Source organism: Bombus flavifrons, chromosome 3 (genome assembly GCF_040668555.2).
Source record: "Bombus flavifrons isolate JBK064 chromosome 3, iyBomFlav1_principal, whole genome shotgun sequence".
Taxonomy (NCBI): domain Eukaryota; kingdom Metazoa; phylum Arthropoda; class Insecta; order Hymenoptera; family Apidae; genus Bombus; species Bombus flavifrons.
Genome location: NC_138444.1, coordinates 7,332,525 through 7,352,731, shown reverse-complemented (window position 1 = coordinate 7,352,731; position 20,207 = coordinate 7,332,525). Strand labels below are relative to the sequence as shown.

Below are 20,207 nucleotides of genomic sequence, written 5' to 3'. Positions count from 1 at the left end.
TCGAGCAATCATGGTATTTCGCGTTTAATAAAGCTCCGCTGTGCTTCATGAATTACACAGAGCGAGCGAGCGAGATGGGGAGGGGCGGGGATGAAAAAAGAACAGCTTCAAGCTTAGAACCAGCGCGTTGATTCATCGAGATGATAACGAACGCGCCTCGAGCGCTTCCTAATTAAATTCGACTGTTAATTAGCCGCGTAATTACCCGGAGTTTCGATGCTTGGAGCGCGTCGATCCACCGGAAGCGTTTTCATGTTTCTTCGATGTCGAAAGGACCGACGGAAATACAATTTATCCCATTAATAAATTGCTCCTCGTGATCTTGTCAGCGGCGTTGTTTACCACTCCTTCGAACGATTATTTCGTGGAAAACATCGACAACAGAATTCTATCATTAACCTCGATATGACTAGTTAATCCTTCGCACGTAACAATTTCTCGAGCTACTCGAATCGCGGCGCGATAATCTGTTGTTCATAACTTTTGCTCCTCTTTGGTTTAATGGGAAACGTTCCTTAGTAAAGTTACAACCACACATGGTAATTAAATGACTGTTGAAAACTTTAGTTAAAGCGTATACTGTAATCAACAGGAAATATTGCTGTTTGTTCTAGAATAGTAAGCTCTCGAGTCAGTTTTAACGAACGACTATTAATTGCAGCAAGAGATTGAAATTTAGTATTCATTTTCTGTATAATATCAAATAAGTTGCTACGAAACATACTAAAATCTATTAAATGAATCGAAATTAATTACCTGATCCTAATTAGCTTCTTCGTGGATAATAACATGATACAATTAGAAGCTACTTGAGGAGAAGAAACTTAAGTTACATAGCTGGATTTTACAAGCTACGTTTTATGAAACAAAACGCTACAAAGGTGATACATGCTTTAGATTAACCATAGAAAATTGTAGATCGTTAATGTCAGTCGAAAAATTTGGATATATAGCAGCTCGTTTTCAGCAACGTGATGGAGGCGGATTTAGCTTCGAACACGAACGAGCATCCACGTCTCGTGCCGTCTGGATCCTTAATCTGCGCAAAAACAAAGGATCCGGCTAAAGAAGAAACCTGCAACTATTAAACGCAAAAACCTGCTCTAAGAAATTTCTTCTCTAAAGAATTTCTTCAGTCTGAAAATTTCTGACGGGTTAAAGCGACTCTCGAACAAAGTAGCGCGGTAATTTAACTTAATCTCTCCAACACTTACAACGATGTCTTCTACATGCATATACATATATTTTTGCTCGAAAACCAGAAATATATACATAGACTCGAGAGAACTCGCTGTAGGATTGCGAGACGACGGAAGGAATCCATGCGATCGGAAGCTGGTTAAGATTTAAATTTAATTTTCGCGCAATGATTTCTTTTCGCCCTCTGGATGCATCTCGTGACAGTACGCGTGTTCATGAAACGGAGTAGGCAACTTCAATCGCTGATATTATATCGTCGTTCCTTTATACGAACTAAGAAATTAATTTCGTCGATTCCCTGTGAAAGCTGCCTCCGTTTGAAGGTATGAACGTTTTAGAATTCTTCTGGATTGTACGTTCGCAATCCGTAGTCGATATATTTGAATCCACGTACGCACGAAGATCACAGTTCCTATCTTTTATAGAGAAGCAGTTTTAAAATTCGATGTGTTTTTAAGCAGTTCCATATCAACTGCTGCCTCCTTCTAGCTTTTAATTTGATGATCGATTCGTGTTTTAAGTTTGAATGTTGCACACTCGAGTTTGTTTCTGTTGTTCGTGCTTTATAGCCAGGAACGTTTGGCCTAAATACAGTTAGCTAATGGCTATTGTTTCGGATAATTCTTGTAACATAGCGTGTAATGTCGATTATAATTCTAATTTCTCAGTATTTAGGAGCCACGAAACATAAAGCGATTGATTGACAACACAAAGTAATTACAATTCATTTCCAAACTCGCGTACATAATGCTGAATTTTGACACGCTCGTGATATAACTTTGTTAAAATTATCAACTAGTTTAACAAAATACAAAAATAATTCATCTAATGAAATAAATGAAATATAAGCTATTAATTATAGAAAGATTAAAAAGAAGAGTAATTAAATATAGGGAAAGTTTTAAAATTATTGTAAATAGAACCGAATTGAAAGTTAAATTTATTATTGCGTTTGTGTCTCAGTAGAAATTACGAATCTTTTCCAAGAGGCAAAAAGAAGGGGATATGTAGGCAAGAACAAAACATGTCGAATATTTCAAAAGATGTATAACGCGTTCAAAGCCGAAAGTGCTCGTTGGATGAGTTTGAAATCCAGTTTTGTGCGGAAATGGGCTAAGAAACGAGGGTTGGAGACGCCAAGGGGCGAATAGCCTGTGTAACTCTCTTCTAATCTCCCGGGACAAGGCTGAAAAAAGGTATGTGATACAAGGGGCAGGAGAAAGGTGTATACTTTCGAATCGACGGCGATACGAAAATTGGATTGTGTCACTAGCGAAGGACGTGCTCGTTTCTCTCACCGACAAGAAAGCCTGCTAGAAACTCGTGTAAACCAGAGACGAGAGAGAAATGAAATTTACGAGAGAAAAAGAGAAAGGAGCGAATATTTCGTAACTTTTAGAGGATATCTAACGATGTTCCCGACGATTACGATTATACGTGCTGTAGGCATTAAATGATACGTGGTTTCCCACCTTAACTTTTATATTACGTTAAAGCATTTATTTAATATATCACAGAAGTAAGTTAGGGTCTTCGATTAAGACACTGTTAAATATAACTCTTTAAGTGTATTGAGATATGTGTAATTTCGTGTGCTCCACTGGGTTAGCCGCGTATTAGTGACACACACATATGAGTATGAGTGTGTGGGAGTATGTGCGTGCACAGCGTCTCGTAAAACAGAAGAATGCAATTGTTCCGTTGGTAGTGTGGTAAAGAAGATGGTGAGACAAAGAGAGTGCTGAGACGCGTGCAAATGTGTATCGACGAATATCTTGTAAATCACATATCAAATAAATCTGAAACTATTTTAATATCTAACTATTTTAATCTAATTGTAATCTAAGTATTCCTATACATTTATTTCGGCGACTAAGATCCACAATTCTCAACAAAGTGCTGAATCGTATGGTCGTAACTTTCTGTTGCAATTTTCACAAGCGTCGATGAAAATAGAATTTTGTTTCGTTTCATGGAAAGAAGGAATAAATATAATGCAAAAAGTATCACGTGCGTTACGTATGGCACACACGAAAATGAAGTCGTTAAAACTGTAGAAATGGCAGAAGGTAGTCGACGCGAAATTTCTGGCTGGCTCGTCTCGCCGTCGCTGTTGAACACGAGAATATTTTCGATGAGAATCGTTGTACAGAGGCCTGGAAAACGCGCGATAACGCTTCGACGCGGCGACGAATCCTCCGTTCAAAGACAAATTAACGAAAAAGGGAGGAGGCCCGGAGCATTGTAAAAGGATCGAATCCATTGTTCCGGCGAGGGAGCACGGACAAAGGCGAGAAGAAAGAAAGAAAGCGACTCCTTTCCGGATTCCAGTAAATCACGCCTTTAAATCTCTCTGGATCAAAGCTGCGATTCTTTGGCGAACATCGATGTTTCCCCTTCACGGCCGAGAGAGGGAGAAGCAGAGTTTTCACGGGAATCGAATAATTAACCGAACAGGACAGACGTTCACAAACTTCTCCGCAGGGACGATTATCGATTCATTATATCGTCTGCGACGCTGCCTCGTCGAGAACTTGGACGGCTTCGGAGACGATTACCGTCGAGAACGTCGAATAACATCGAATTTATGGCAAGAGGCTGCTTTCCTCGAATAAAGGATAGTCTGACGTTATGCAATTCGAGGAAGTTTTAACCGAGGTTAAGATTCTATTTTGTGGTTATATATGAACATCCCAATTGTCGCAAAACTTGAAATTTCGTTATATGATTTTATATTCGGTTTTTCGTCCCTTGATAATGTAGGATAAACTAAAACTGAAGATACACTTCGTTCGAAGTCTGCTCGCGAACTATGCAAGATTTCCTAGAAATGCCAGCTAGGCGAGAGAAAGTGTTTGTACAAATGGAATAGTTAGAAAATATTTTTCTTTCGATAATTTCATCGAGTATCTGCAGTGGGCCCCACAACACCATTAACAACATTATTGATTGCCATTTGAAAAGTATTCTAAAGAAGCCATTCCAAAATCATTTACCATAAATTCCACCCCCGCTTCTCTTTATACAAACTCCTCTCTTCTCCTTATTATACTACACAATTCAAAATAGTCGAGTATTGGCTGGCTCAGGGAATAACCGCAGTTTTCCACAAAGGAATCGTCCTTCCACCTACGAGTTCGCCTAATCGGGTTCACGGACGATCGAACGTTGTATACCCAGTGTGAAGGGCCAAACGTTGCACAATGACTTCTATCAGGGACCATTATGTGCTTGTAATGGCAATGCGCCCGTGTGTTGGATAACGCGATCTCGCGAAACACGTAGTGTTGTTCCGGCTGATTATTATCGAACGGCATTAACCAACCTGGATTATTAATGTCAGAGTATTCGTTGAATGATATCGTTTCCAGAGAAATGGCGTTTAGTTCGGCCAATTCGAGATCCGACTCACTGCCACTCGTGGTTTCGATTAATTCCGGTGGTAATCTCTTTAAAAGGGGATTTTGGACGCTTAGGCGGGTTGGTCGTGCTATTTTCCATGATTAACACTGGCAAATTTTTCCGATAAATGGATCGAAGCTCTGTGAGTGAGCGTACGCAGGTATCTGTTAAGCTTTTAAGGGAATTGTAGGGCGTTCGTAGCTGGACCTATGTTCAGAGATTTATGACGTTACTGGTCAACCGATTTAAGCTTCTACAGTTTCTAGACTAATTCGATAATTTTCGACTTTTTAGTAAAATTGAGAGACGCGATAGAATTTTGATAGCGAAGTTTATTAATTACTAATATGTTATACACAGTGACGTTAACTACTTTGCCTTCGTTACAGCTTATGTTCTCTTCAGTATACTCCACTTTTAGTGTTCCCCTTTGATAAATATTTCCAATTTTTGTCCTCAAACCAGGTGATATAGCAATCAGAAATGAAGAACAGTCGTGAGACATTTTACGCTCGTAAAGCTATGAATTTCCATTAACACTTGTAGTTTAGTTATAATTCTAGAGAATAATAATCGAGAATATTCATGACTTGTATTCTAAGAAGATTCTGTTCTTGCAGAATGCCTAATGAAAACGCGCCAGTGTGCGGGTGCGGAGTTGTGGTCGATCTGCCAAAATCACGAAGTGGCGCCCTGTCCTCGAGGAAGCTTACGATCAGAATATCGAAGTCGAAGGGTAGCAAGTCGGACGGGCGGGCTGCCAAGAAACAACAAGACGACGCTCGTGGGAAGAGCAGAAGTTCTGAAACAGGAAGCTGCAGCTCCGTGACAGAACAAGCTAGACCAGTTACGAAAAGTAGCAAACACGAGAAGCGGTTGAATCACTCAAGGAGAACCCGAAGCGCAGACAGAGCGGAGTCGCACTATACTTATATAGGTCGGTGACATACAGAATTTTAATTGTTCAATTTATGGAAACCAATATCGACCTCAGATCTTACGTTTGAATAATTCATTGTATTAGGTTGTCCGAAAAGTGTCTTTCTTTTACAGACACGTCTTTTACAACAACGCATCTTTATACAAACATGAAACCTGATCTGTCGAACGTTGTAATCTTTATCTTGATAGAACAAAATGGATCATACGTAATTCGATAAAATAATATAAAACGGAAAATATGGTGCATTCATTATTTCCTTATAAAACGAAAGAAGCTTTTCGGACGACCTAATATTAATTGTCAAGTTTTAGAATTACTTACATGAGTATAAATCGTAGAATATTTAACGTTTACCGTAATATCAATATCGACAACTGTTATATCTTGATACTTTATTCAACTTTTAGAGCATTGTACGTAAATTTTGATAGATACCTCGTAAGAATCAATTCCGAAATTTTAAGATTCGATATATGCATTTTCAAAAAAACAGATTCTATACTTAATCGATTTTATTCGTTTCTAATTGCGAATTTCTCAGATAAATTCATGAAGATTTATTTCTTAAAAAAAAAAAAAGTTTTCACGTCACAAAAGCCAGCAATTTAGGAGCAACACGATACTTTTTAAACCTGAAATTTCTTTCCAAGCTCATGTCGAACATTTTTCAGATTATTTGACGTTTCTTTGTAGATTCTGGTTCGAGCATACTCGGCGGCGGGATTCGGGAAAACGCTATAGCGGAGGCGTTGTATGCCACCATTCCAGACACGCCGAACGCGAGCGCCAACGAAACCGGAAATAGTCAATTAAATGCGCAAAGTAGATCGCAACCCGTTTACGCCATTCCTTCTATGGTATCGCCGCCGCCCACCTATGACGTGGCGATCTCGAAAACGTGGCAGGTAAGTGATTATCATTAACCCCCAGTTAGAAATAGATTTTCAAACGGAGAACACGGTCGACGTAATTAGCCTTTCTAACGAAGTTCCTTATAATTAACACTTGCTTCTCTTTTATATAAACGCGTTAATTAAACGAAACTTCCCCTTTTTCTGTTATTCCCAGTTATTCGCAAATATCGTCATTGAAATTCGTATAATTAATTTGTGTCACAAAATAGTAGAAATTATGGAATTTCCATACTCCACCCGGATAGACTCTCAGTCAATACGACTCAATTTTCTCAAAATTTCTCGCATGGCTTGCAACTCTTCAACGCTTTCCAAACGATTCTTTTAATTTTCTTGCATATCTCATATAATGGGCGGATAAGTAAAAGACTTCGTTGATAATAAAACGACAAACATAAAAATAATATTTGATTTATTTATTCGCATACTCATTGTGGTAAAATTGGGATTTGCGAAATATCACATATAACTTTCCAATGCTTTACGAAAAGCACATCTAGGTATTTTCCTCGTACAGAAATCTCTTTGATCAAAAGTTAGACATTCGTTAACATTCCAGCGACAAGTATTTCTATCTCCACAAACACGCGTTGTTCAGAGATGCCATAAAAGAACAGAACGGACACGGTTTGTTGCTAGTTACGCGTGTCACGAAATTGCCAAGCGAATGGATGTATCGACGGCACACGACGGAATTAGAAGCCATTCACCGTTCTCAAACGTGACGATGAGGATTTAACTATTGAGTAGTAATGACCTGTCCTAGTCAGACGCTAGATAGATTCGCAGTCTCTCTTGGACAACCGCAGTAACAGAGCACGCTCGTGGTCAGACTTGTTAGATAGCGGATCGTAATCGACCAGTGAATTCGTAGACCTTCTGTAAACGAATTGACGTTTCACTAATTACATGTTCAAGCTACTAATTAAGCACAAGGAAACTAGATAAAGGAAATTTCATTTGGCATGGAACAAAACGAATTCTTTCCCGTTTAATCGACGATTAACCAAATTCAAGGAAACCAGGCCATCGTTTTTGATGGACTGAGTTCGGTGTACGAAATTAAAACGACCGCAGAACCGATGCAATCCATAAAATCGATGCTCTAGCTATCTCGAAGCCGCCCTAATTCTTCGATGATTGCAGTAGAATATATATATATAGATATATAGATATATTTTTCCAAATAATCTCGCGATTCGTTTGCCCTTCGTGACCATTCATCTACGTATAGGAAAAAAAATCGAAGGTGGAGCGATATTGCAAAGGTGAATTTACTATTTGAACGTTTTAGACTCGCGATAGAACGAGACTGTTGAGAATGAGCTTGACGAATGAATTAAAAAAGTCCGAATTTTAATCTCGTGATAAGGTATACGTCAGTGTGCGTGTAATCCGGTGACAGTAAAATTAATGCTTGAATATTCAAAACGCTCGATCCACTCTGCTAACTCGAGTCTTGTTTGCTGAATATTCGATTATTCGAATAATCAACTCTCTGCAGCCCCCTTCTATCCAGATCCGAACGAGGCCAGACCTAACGTTGTTTCATGGACGAGGTAGTCGGTCGAAAAAGAGCAAAGAAATTCGTGTAACGATCGTGGATCGCTCACGGTTACGTTTTGTGCAGTATCGGAAAGAGAGAGAAAAAAAAGAAGAAAATGGATGGGCAGGGGTTGAAACAGGAGAACAAGAGGCAAATTCTTCGAGTTGCTCCTTAACTGAAGAACCATTCAGGTTGTGGCCAGCCATTTCGACCGCGTAGTTTCTCGGCGCCGGGCGACACATAAATTTTCGTGCCACGTCGCGGTTACCCTTTGCGAAAAACACTGCCACCCCCGATGGCGACCCACTTGAAACTCCCAGTAACGATGCCAGAACACCTCGAGTTCTGCCGAGTTTGTACCATTCTTGCTACCGTTTTATCGACCGTCACCGCTCGCGTTCGATTTGATTGCTTCGATTACAGTTCGTTGCTCTTTTTCTGTTTCATAACTTGCGAATTAATCCGACATGGAAATTGGAACGAAAACTCTTACGAGCAGTTTACAATAAAGAGTTTACATCGAAGTATTCCGAGTACAGAAAGATTATTATAATAATCGTATGTGTGGCACGTGGAACTGGTCGACATCGTTTTCTAAAGATTTCATAATTTTAGCGCTACAAACTGTAATTAACTTGTAATTTGTATTTGTTTAACTTTAATTGTGACTTTTGTCATTTGTCTACCGAATTGAAGAAGTAAAAAAGAAAGCAGCATATGTACAAAATTACAAAGTATCGTGTCATAGGAAAATGTTTCATGGAATAACTTAAAAAGTTTATTCGAAGAAAGAAGTTGACGGTAGATTGGTTGAATAGATGCGAGTAGCATTTCTGCTTTTCAAGTAACCGCACTTTGTTCGATTCCCGATCATCGCAGGAAATCTTTTTTTCATTTTCTTTCTTCAAATAAATTCCAAGAGTTAATGTATTCTTCAAAACGATAAATTGATGTAGGAATTAACATTTACAAATAAGTCGTGAATTAATTCCCTACTTTTGGGTGTAGAAATCCAGACACAACTCGCTACGAGTTTCCTGGTAGCTCTTTGAAATTCTTCTCCAAAGTTAACGAAGTAGAAACCAGAAGAGCATTTCTGTAAAGCGAGGAGTGAAACAAAATAATAATTCTTTGTCGAACTTGCCGCAACAGTCCTTTCATAGAAACGCATCGCCCGCTTATTCTTCAAATCACAAAATTTATGTATTACCATTGTTGGTGGTTGTATTACATTTCAACTGTATTTTAATGCAATTTCATCATCTCGGCTTTAACTCTTTACGATAGAGATTTAGTCGATTACACACGAACAATACAAGTAATTAAATGCCAAACTCTCTGGACTGCGTTATTAACGAATATAATTCTTCTTCGACAATCAGCCCAAAATTACAACAAAACAGACTCTGAAATCGAAATCACGATAAATTTGCAGTGTGTTGAAACCATGGAACTGTTTACGAAGCCAGTTATTTATAAGTTAAAAATTTAATTCCAATTACTGGATATATATTTAACAACAATAGCAATGGCAGTTTGTTATAAAATTCGAAATTCTCGAATTAAATATTCTTAAATATTCTATATTAAACTCTATGAAGTTCTAATAATTGAAAAACTTCTAAAGTCCGAGGGTAATGCTTGAAACCTAGAAAAACTCCATAAAGCTTGATAATCCTGATATTTTTATAATTCGTTCAACGTGAAGGTAAATCTAGAATTTTTAAATTAACAAGCTTGGCCAGTATTCAAGTAAAATATTTGAAAAATAATAATTTAAACGATATATCATTACCTTATCTGGCTAGATATCATTTTTTTACAACAACACAAACCCTAAATGATAGAAAATATTTTTATTTGCGTCATAATGTGCAGAATGTCCTGTTCGAAAAGACGAAAAACACGAAGGATGTCGGTAAAAGGAACATGTAAAGAAATCTTGGATTTTTCAGACCGGATTGCCACCCACTTACGAGGAATACCTGTGTCATAAATACGCCATGATATCGCGATCCCATACACCACCTCCTCCATGGTCAGATTCTACGACAGCGACGACGACACCTGCGGCACCAAACGCTCAGACGCGTCGCGAACTGTTGGCCAGTCAGCCCGAACTCAGAGAATATTTGGCGCAGTTGTCGCTTTCTCAGAACAACGAGAGATCCATTGGCCATCACCACCACCATCAGGGAACCGTTCTGCGAGATAGCAGCTACCTCTCGAACCAGCAAGTCTCGAGGGAGCAAGTGAGGACGCAACAACGTCCACGAGCTATGCCTCCCAGGTGAGTTTTCAAAGACGCGCGAAAAGGGCATACGTTTCACTGGTGAGGAAGGAAGCCACGAAATAATTCAGTCGCTCGTACTGAACGGCAACGTGCCTTACAACTCCCTGGGTTATCGTAATGGGTGGATGCGTTACGAGTACAAATCGCTAGACGCAGTGCTTTTCTGATTTAACACGAATCGAATTGTTCACGCGAGGAGATTTACGTTTAAATACGTGATTTTCTAAGTTTCGTTGATACTTTCGTGTCTAAGGAGCAAATTGGGAGCAAATAAGGAGCAAATACTGTTGCTACGAGCATATCTTTACAAAATATGCCCATCTATAGTATTTTTTACATTTTATTACGATTTTGACAGAAAATAGATCTTTGTACTCGAAATCAATTTGTAATTCTATTCTATTCTTCTTCTGAACTATTCATTCCCGTTTTCCTCCAAGAATCAACATCTGTTTTTAATTCGATACGATTCTCTGCGATATTCCATATCATTTTATTCCATCAACTATTTCTCACGTTGCTATCGGACGGGTTAAGAAGTCTGAATATTCCTCCCCTCGAAGACGATTATACAATTTTTCGAGCGACACGCGATTCCCAAGAAGATTAATCTCACGCACGATTTCAGATCCCAAAGCGAGAGCCGTGTGCAGCAGCAAAGAATCGCGACGATGTACGAGGATGGCGCGTTTTGCATGGAAACGACCGCGTTACAATCAGCATTCGAGAACGGGATAGCCCTGTGCAGCTTGATGTAAGCCACAGCGAAGATCCGCGTAGCGATCCGGAACGGAACATAGCTAGAGAATTGCACCGATTCGAAAAATCGAGGCGTCTCTATTCGCGACCGTTAGAAGAGAAGAATTTCATCGTGGATGCAACGAAGCCCGTCAAGGTTCCAGCGACAAATCCCTCGATCGACTTTGGTATAATCGATCACGCCCCCTCGATTCCTTTTTCTTTTTTCCTCCTTTTAACTTGCTATTCCTTTCATCGTGTCCGGGTAGAATTAGAAACGTGAAAAGTTTCGAACTAGCACGACTATCGTGAAATGACCGATAATTAAGTGTAACTTTTTCGCTCGACTTTATCCAGAGGAGAAACAAAATCGATGGACGTCCACGAGCACGAAAGGGATTTCGAAAGTTGGGCGAGCGTTCGGAATTTTTTAAGGCTAGTTGGGAACTTCCCAGACGGCCGGAAGTCGCCGGAGATCCTCCAAGTTTTTCCAACCATGCTGGACTTAATCTGTTGGAGGAACGTGGGGAAACTTCCGAGAAACCGCGAGGATCTCGAGGAAACTGTCAACGTTATCCACGCAAAAAATCCCGAGAACGCTCGAAACTTTCGAGTTTGCTCTCCACGACATCGTCTAGCGCTTCTCCGTCGAAATTCTGGACGTTCATAGAACCCCCGTTGGTGTCTTAAACGGGGAAGACTCTTCGCTAAGGATGGCTTCAGACGGCTCGACTAAGTGGTCGATCAGTGAGAAATTTTAGTAAGTCGCTTTGTGTAAATGCAAATTTAATCGACTGGCTTAATCGATTGCAACGAGTGTCCGGTAAAAAACCGTAGTCGAGATCTAAAAAAAGTAGGTTTCACTCACCTACATATCTAAATTTTTGTGTTTGTATACGAAAACTTTACCCATCACTCGATCCTTAATCGACTTTCGACTGAACTAGCCTAAATTTTCACTTACACAAAGCGACTTCTTACTTGCCATTTAACATACTCAGTCGACTCGACTGTAGTCACCCTAAGTGATGAGACTCTGTGTTCTTCGCACAAATCTTTCTTCGAGCAAATAACCTAGTGTATGTAACAGGTTGATTCATAAGTTGTGCTGTTCTATTTATTAGAAATTTGATATGAAGTACCGCCGCTGTCTTTCATCGTATTTTGTTATCCGAAAACTTTTCATTTTTCTGTACCTAAGCTACCACATCTATTTGATAAAAATAGTATGTAGAAACTTTTGATAAATATTTCCCCTCTGGAACTTAGAAAACCATCTGTTATATTCTTTTGTTTCATAGATTATATTCTCAGTTGCTATTTTTCTTTTTTTAATTCGATTACTTGATGTGGTCTTTCTGTTACTATTGCTAAATATTTGAATCGATACAATGTATGCGGCAGTAGCAACGCGCGTGTTAAAGAATGGATACTAATTAGAAAAATCGAAAATAATTATCTAACAAAATATATAATTTGATAAGTAGAAAAGAATACTGCATTGACAATTGATAATAAACAGAGAGCAGAACTTATGAAACGACCAAATCGATATACATCGTGTTACTTGATTCTATTCTAAAGGATGGTACGAATCGAAAATTCCAGAGCTCACAGTACGTATGGATGACAATTGCATTCGCTATTCATGGATCACAAGTGCGACGGAACGTTTGTAGATAATTCAGCTACGAGCAAGCAATCGACGAATAATTTAGAATGAAGCTCTTACTCGCAGTACTTGACGTCTCATCTTCGGTAATCGATCGATCGTTCTGTGAACCGAAAACGAAATATTTCGCCATTGCCTTTGTCCTTTCTGGCTAGTCCAGGTCTTATGTGCGCCTAACGAAACGGGAGAAAAGGAAGAATACCTTTCGTTCCGTGTCTTCTTATAGCAATTAAAACCTGGGTACTCTTACACAATCGAACTAGTATTATTAGTGAAATTTTACATGTCACAAATTGCAAATTCCAAGTACTAAATTAATATCTAATTTGAACAATATAATTAATAATGCCATATTATTAACGCTGGAGCTACGAAAGTAATGAGAATGATTAGTTTATAATTTTTCAAATTTTAAGGATTTATCCCATTTGGGATATTAATATCTTTTTGTAAAATATAAAAGTTCGTTTTCCTCTTTGCATTATAAATATGTATTCTTCCAAATAGCTTTCATTTTTATTTCTTTGATACAAGCTTCAGACGTTTAGCGTGAATATATCGTATAAATTCTGTCTTATAATGATAAAAAGTTTAATTGAATTAAACGAGTGAAGTTCCGCGAATAAATTTTACAAATTAGAACTCGTTCGAGACGTAAAACTTTAAATTGTAAAGGAAAACCTACCTACAATTTGTAACTCATTAATTTATTAATAATATTAATTGCTAGATTATCATGTAAGAGAGCCTTGGTCATACTGACTTCCATTTTTCTATAATTTTCATAAATACGTAGAACTCGTTACTAGAAACGAAAGCGTAGATTTTTTATTAGAAATTAAACGAAGGGAGATGCAACGACTTCGGAATGAATCGAGGAAGCACAATGTTCGCGTAGACCTAATTTTACAGGCGTTATAGATCGTTTGTTCTTTGTTTTAATACGGTGATCTCGCTAGAGAGTTCTATTTTTTCTATGGCTTTTACGCGTGCATGTTCTGATTCCTATCGCGATTACGAGTACGTACACCTAGATTTATACAAACGTTGCACGTAATTTGAACGGTACTAGTCATTCTGCTGTTGGATTATCTAATGTTTGTATTATCTAATGTTGTAACGTGACACCACATCATCGATGAGCTAATAGGGTAATGCACGGTTGCATCCAATCGTTTATGTAAATGGGCTTATAATTTTGCATTAGGCATTTAGATGTCGCTGTATATGGATGCTATGGATTTTTTGACGAACGAAAAGATTAATGCCGGATTCAGTGTGGGAATTATATTATTTATAGCCTCCATAATTTTACCCATTTTACGTTGAAGACCAACGAAAGCAGCATATTTTACAAAGTTTGCATTCAATGGACTCGAGCCTCGATTGCGAGGAAGTTGATTCAATCGTCGGTTGATTCAATGAATGAAACCTCGAAAAAGAATTTAACAGGCCCTCGATGGTCATTTCGAAATGAATTTCAAATTCGTGTTCACTGTCGATCCTGTTTTATCGATAAACAAATTATCAAAGCAAACACTGTGTTCACTACAAATACATTGACTGTCGCCACATTAAGTTCATTTTTCATGTTTCTTGGTAAATGTCCTTTCCATTCGTCAAAATTATTGAGGAAACAACCACGTGGTTTGTTTCCAACGATCGAAAATGCGACGAGTATTATATTAGGTTGTGTAATAAGTTTGAACTGTCGTATATCTTTAAAAAATTGTGGAAAATATTTTATTTTTTAATTTTAACCATTACTCGTTTAACAAAATCTCTGTATATTGAAACTTAACACATATTTCATGTATTACGAGAATTAACGAAGTTGTGGTGATTTCAGTTATAAATAGTTTGTTTACTAAAGACAGCCCTGATTTTCGTTCTGACCTTATATCATCAAATTATACAAACTAAGCAATATATCTCTGTTGCTTCTCGGCTTTATCGTATGTCCATTCATTATCGCTCACATATGCAATATAGTTAGAAATATTTCTGAAAACTATTAATGTCTATGGAAATATCAAAAAATGTTATTACAAGTTTGTTTCACTCTCTAAATATTATAACAAATATTTGACCATAGATATTTCATATATTTTTATATATACAAACTATATCAAATTATATTCTGCATATTTTTATACATTTCAGTTTTCAGCAAATGTATAAACATCCACAGTCCACTTATTACACAATCTGGCAGATTTTCATTCAAAGTTTTCGTTCTTTTTCTGAATGGAATGTTCAATATCTGCGAATTATCCTAGTTCGTTACAGTTATCGTATCGATTTAAAGGCACTATGGGTGTGCGAAAGAAACCAAAAGACATTAAAAATTTCTATAGGAAATAGAAAAACGTGTCGACCTTTACTGTCATGTTGTATATATTCGCATATCTAATCGTAAAACGTAAAGAGTTAATATATTATTATCAAACATAGTGTCCTTGAATTTCGTTTGGATACGCAATCCCGTTGTAAGCTAAATACGTGAACGATACGAATTTATCGGAAACATTTCGTTTCACATGATTCTGTAACAATACTCAAGTGTTTCGTCACGGCAAATACACTGTAAGGTTCAGAAGTATGCGTTGACGAAATTTTAACGAATGTTCACGGAACGACGCCGCAGAACATCAATTACCCAGACATTGTATTACCAAATGAAAATTTATTCGTAATTAATACATATGTTACGCGCACTCTGTCACTGCACGTTCATTGCTTGTTATTCGAAAAAGAGGTTCTATGTACAATCATATCTTGACACGTACTTCAACGTATTCTTTAATTTCCTGTTGAACTATCTTGACCTATCATAAATCTAGACTGTTCCCATACACACGCTTATACATAATCTCACATATTCTAACTTTTCCGGATAGCTATCGACAATATCCAGACAAATGGCGTTCCTCTGCGCTCGTAAGATCCATCGATCAAATGTATTGAAAATACATAATATCACAGTATCGATTAAACGATTCAGTTAAAGACTCGAGACGGATTTTTTCTATGCGAATCGCTTCCAGCCCCCCCCCCTACCTTCAATCTCTATATCAGCAAAGAAAAAAGGTAACTTAATTCGGCGAGAAATGAAAAATCGTCGTACTGCTCTGGGCGCGACTAATTGTCTTCGTTAACCGTAATCGCAATTCCCGTGGATAATTACAATAATTAATCGTGTAAAGTTATCGAGCCACTCGACGTACCACATTAGACCATAGGAAGATTCAGTAATTAAGTAAACTACGGCGCTCTAGGCGTTCGAACCTACGAACCTAGGCTGTCCTAACGACATACAAAGCAGAAAGTAGCGTATAAATTAAAGTCGGTGTGTTGTAAAAAGGAAAAAGAAAAAAAACGATAGAAGAGACGTGCCGATGTTGCAACGTATTAACGTTGTTTCACATCGGCACGTTTATCGTATTTAGAACAACGTTCCGACATATTCGATGTAATTTAGAAGAGCGAATAGTCTTGTCTGTTGATTTATAGAGTTTAGGAGTTCCCATTGCCGCAGAATGCGTGCGTTCTGTTATCCTTAACGAAGCGTTCCGCCTTGGTAATCTAAGAATAATTGTAAATATCTGACGAAGGCCGTGCATCCATTGGGACGCTCTTTTTAGATTTAGAAAAGTTGTTTTTTTACGTCGTCTCTTTGGAATAATGACTCGCCATATTTTCATTTGGAAGTTTACTATGTATATAGGTAACTATCAGTATCTTCTTGCACAATTGGGCTAATATTATCATAATCGACTGTGGATTTTTATGCATTCGTGTGAAAAGAAGATGCAAAAATGTTACGAGAGGATTATAAAGCAGATGTTATTAAGAATTTAACGATGGCGTTCCGCGGATCGTAAGTAGGTCTAGTGGGACGAGGTGGATGTACGATAGTCGCTAAAAACACGTAAAACGTGACTCGTTAGTGTATTATTGCCATACTCACGTGAGCATCTAATGTACACTCGAGTACCGAAGCGATTCGACGATTCGGAATCCGTATTTTACGTTGAAAAAATGCGAATGATCAAAAGGTACTTGAAATTTAGCGTCGTAGACGATGATTCGAGTTCGGGAATGTCTCCGATCACGTTTCTTTTTGTGACAGGTCATTTCTGTCTTGTTATAGTGAAATACATCACTTAATGTATCATTTTCAATAGTTGTTTTTATTACTAAGCAATTTTATCGTTGATAAACAAAAAGAAAAGAAAGAATTATGCGATAAGGAATTATAGTAATATCTGTCAATCACCATTTGCTACGAATATCTGTCAATCCTTTTTCTACTCGAACGACGAATTGCTTCCAAACAATATTCAACAGCTTCTTCGTCAATCGTTATATCATCTCGTTAAAAAATCAATATTTCAGTTGATAAATAATTCACGATACGTATAGTCGGTGTTACAACACGTTACGGGCGCACGGTGAACTCTGACTTTTCGCACGGATCGATGTGGATACCGCTACGAATAATCCACGAATCTCTCAGTGATCCACAGCGTTTACCCGATCGACCGCTGTAATCTCGAGCAACGCAGCATACGTAAATGAAACGTCATCGGCACTCGAGGGATTAATAACTCATTTCCTTAATATGAAATCCCGAAAATCGCAAATAATTTCGCTGTAAAATTAATACGGCGAAAGGATAACGAAATCAGCGTGTCGTCAATTCTCCGCCGTATTGACGGACATAGAAATAAACGTTCAACGCATAGAGTTCAATGCATAGAGTCGACGAATGGCGTTCGGTTTACTAGAAAATTGAACGAATTCGTGTCCGAACGAACTCGAGACAGTGTTTAGCGTTACAAAGAATGAAAAACCGGAGAAAAAAAAAAATAATGCAGTCGCGTAGATTTAGTACTTCGTGGTGCTTCTCCTGTTCAAACGATCTAACGTTAGCTAACATTAACCTCGTCGAGTTTCAAGCGTGTGATTCTCCTATGCGCTGTCGAGCATTCTTCGACCATGAAAACAGTTTAATCTCCTTTCGAGTTGCTTCCACGAGGCTTGAGAGCACAAACTGTGCAAGAGTCTTGACTTCCAAGACTAAACAGAAACGCGGAACTGACGAAGCACTCGTTACGAGGTGAACGAGAAGAATTGCTTTCAGTGGTATATAATTAATATATAATTAATCCTGCTACGTTCTTTCCATCACTCTCGAGTGAATCTGGTTTCTTCATCTTTAAAAGCCTCCTTTATTCTTCCCATAAATAGTTATATAATAATATTATATATAATATATACATAATAATTATAATATTATTACGTTCTTAGCTATTATTATTTATATATATTATTATTATTTATTGTTATTACATATATTTTATATAATAATCCTTCAGATTAATTGATTGAATCACTTGCATTATTTCTATTATAAAAATTATGGTAACAGAATTATAAAAATTATAAAAATTAATCTGGTGCAACTACTTTGTTTGATGATATATATATATATATATATACATTTGTCTCTTAAGATCTTTACAATTGAAACGTGAGATTATAAAGTAAAAATTGAAAGATCGTAGCAGGACTAAAATTATTCTTCGCGTTTATAATAACGACAGCGACAGGAAAATCGTCTCTTCAGATGATACATGTACGTCTAAGCGCACACAGTTTATCGTTCACGCGATAAAGAGATAATAAATGTAAAAGAAGGTGTAACAATGATGCGTCGAAGGGGATTTATTTCTCGGAGCATCTTGACTTCCAGCGTAATTAACCGCAGGGGGAATGGAACCCAGGACTGCCAAAGAGCGCGAAACTTCTAAAATGCATAGGTTCTCCCGCACGAGATTAATTCGTGTCAATTTGCGTGTTTCAACCGTCGTTTAAACGAGAAAGCTCGCATTGTATCGTGTGTATGGAATCGTTTCGTCGAGCGTACGAAATTGAATATTTTTTGGTGTTTGAATTGTGAAACTCTTCGCTTGTCGGCGTTTATAAACACCTTACGCTTATTAAGTAATCGCTTATCTTTAATTATCTTGTTTATTCGTCTTGAACGTGAATCTTGCGTGAAACGAGTTGCGAAATGATAAGTTTCCTTTTTCCTCGGTTGCATTGTTTACGATTCTCCTAAAATAGCGCGGAAATCTTATCGTCTAAACATTGTCTTGTGAATAAAGCATGCACAATGCAAGCAACCAGGCTATTCTTATTATTGGATTGGTGAGCGTAACGTATCGTTTCTCCGAAATTTCAATTTGACTGAACGAAATTTTCTAATTTAATCCGAAACCGCAAGCGAAAACGAAACGAGAGAAATCGTTCAACGAGAATATGAGCGAAAGTGAAAAATGGTCAAGTGTTTCCATACATAGTACGAGATAAGAGACGTAGCGTTGTAAACTAAATAAGAAAAAGACGAAAAGAAAAAAAAAAGAGAACAGAATCTACGATGGTATTTAGTAGACGCATTACTCCGATATAGAAATATTTTTCTCATCATTGTGTATATCTCCTACTAATTTCCGTGAATGTTGATCTATCCCCTGCCCTTGTGCACAATGGCACACGATAGATACTTGGAGGAGGAAATAGTGGCGGAGGGAAAAGCAACGTTCGCAAGTAACGAGAAACTTAATTACAACGTTCTATCGGTACCGCGTTCGAACGAGAAACTAAACAAAGCTGAACCGCTATGTCATATTGTATGTTGTGTATATTATGAATGTTTAGAGGACCAAGAAATATAATGTACCGATGTAAAGCGTACCATTTATTCCCCTTTTATTCCTCTTTATATCCCAAAAAATTCAAACTAAATATAATAATTCCCGAGTTTTTAAGAAAATCCCAATGATTTTTTAAATTTCTCGTTGTTCGCACAAGTGTAAATTCCTAATACCGAGATGTACGTTTGCAGCACGACGGTGAACGATATCGTCGTGGTAAGCGTAACGTGCTTTTCACTTGCACATATAGGAGAAACCAAAAGGTACAGTCGCGAAATGGACACGAAGAAACGAGTGCTAGATGGAACGATGTAAGATGATCAGGAAGGCGTGACTTAAATACCTTAACCCGCAACCGCAGACACACCGAACGTATCTAATTTCACGGTGTCTAATTAAAGAATGAAACACCTCTTGCAATAACCCAGACGGTTCCCGTGAGTATACGCCGACTCAATTGGGACGATGCTCCGAAAAGCTGATTTATCGACCTTACACGCGCTTCCTTTGCTTTTAACTCGAGAAATACATCGTGCTCGATGAAAGCTAAGCTTTACAGTCTATATAGTCTATACGTATATTAATAGAGGCATATATAATTTTTGAAAAAATACAAATATTGCACGAGATACATATACACAGGCTCACGAAATTATTCGATAGTAGATTCCAAGACACCTATTATGAATATACGAAATGTGTCGAAATTTCATTAGTATGTTATTTGTATATTTTGTATGTATCTGTATACGTCGACATATTTCAAACTGATAAATA

General features: G+C 37.7%; 1 protein-coding gene across 1 annotated transcript in view; it reads left to right on the top strand.

Moving 5' to 3' along the window:
- The window catches only part of LOC138178007 (uncharacterized), a 61,470-nt gene extending 42,011 nt beyond the window's left edge, over positions 1 to 19,459 (top strand). Inside the window, exons 2-5 of the mRNA XM_069109412.1 lie at positions 5,223 to 5,539; positions 6,239 to 6,450; positions 9,961 to 10,295; positions 10,927 to 19,459. Coding sequence (XP_068965513.1) covers positions 5,224 to 5,539; positions 6,239 to 6,450; positions 9,961 to 10,295; positions 10,927 to 11,056 — 993 coding nt within the window. The 5' untranslated portion in view covers position 5,223 and the 3' untranslated portion in view covers positions 11,057 to 19,459. The remainder of the gene's footprint in view (positions 1 to 5,222; positions 5,540 to 6,238; positions 6,451 to 9,960; positions 10,296 to 10,926) is intronic.
- The last annotated feature ends 748 nt before the right edge of the window (positions 19,460 to 20,207 follow it).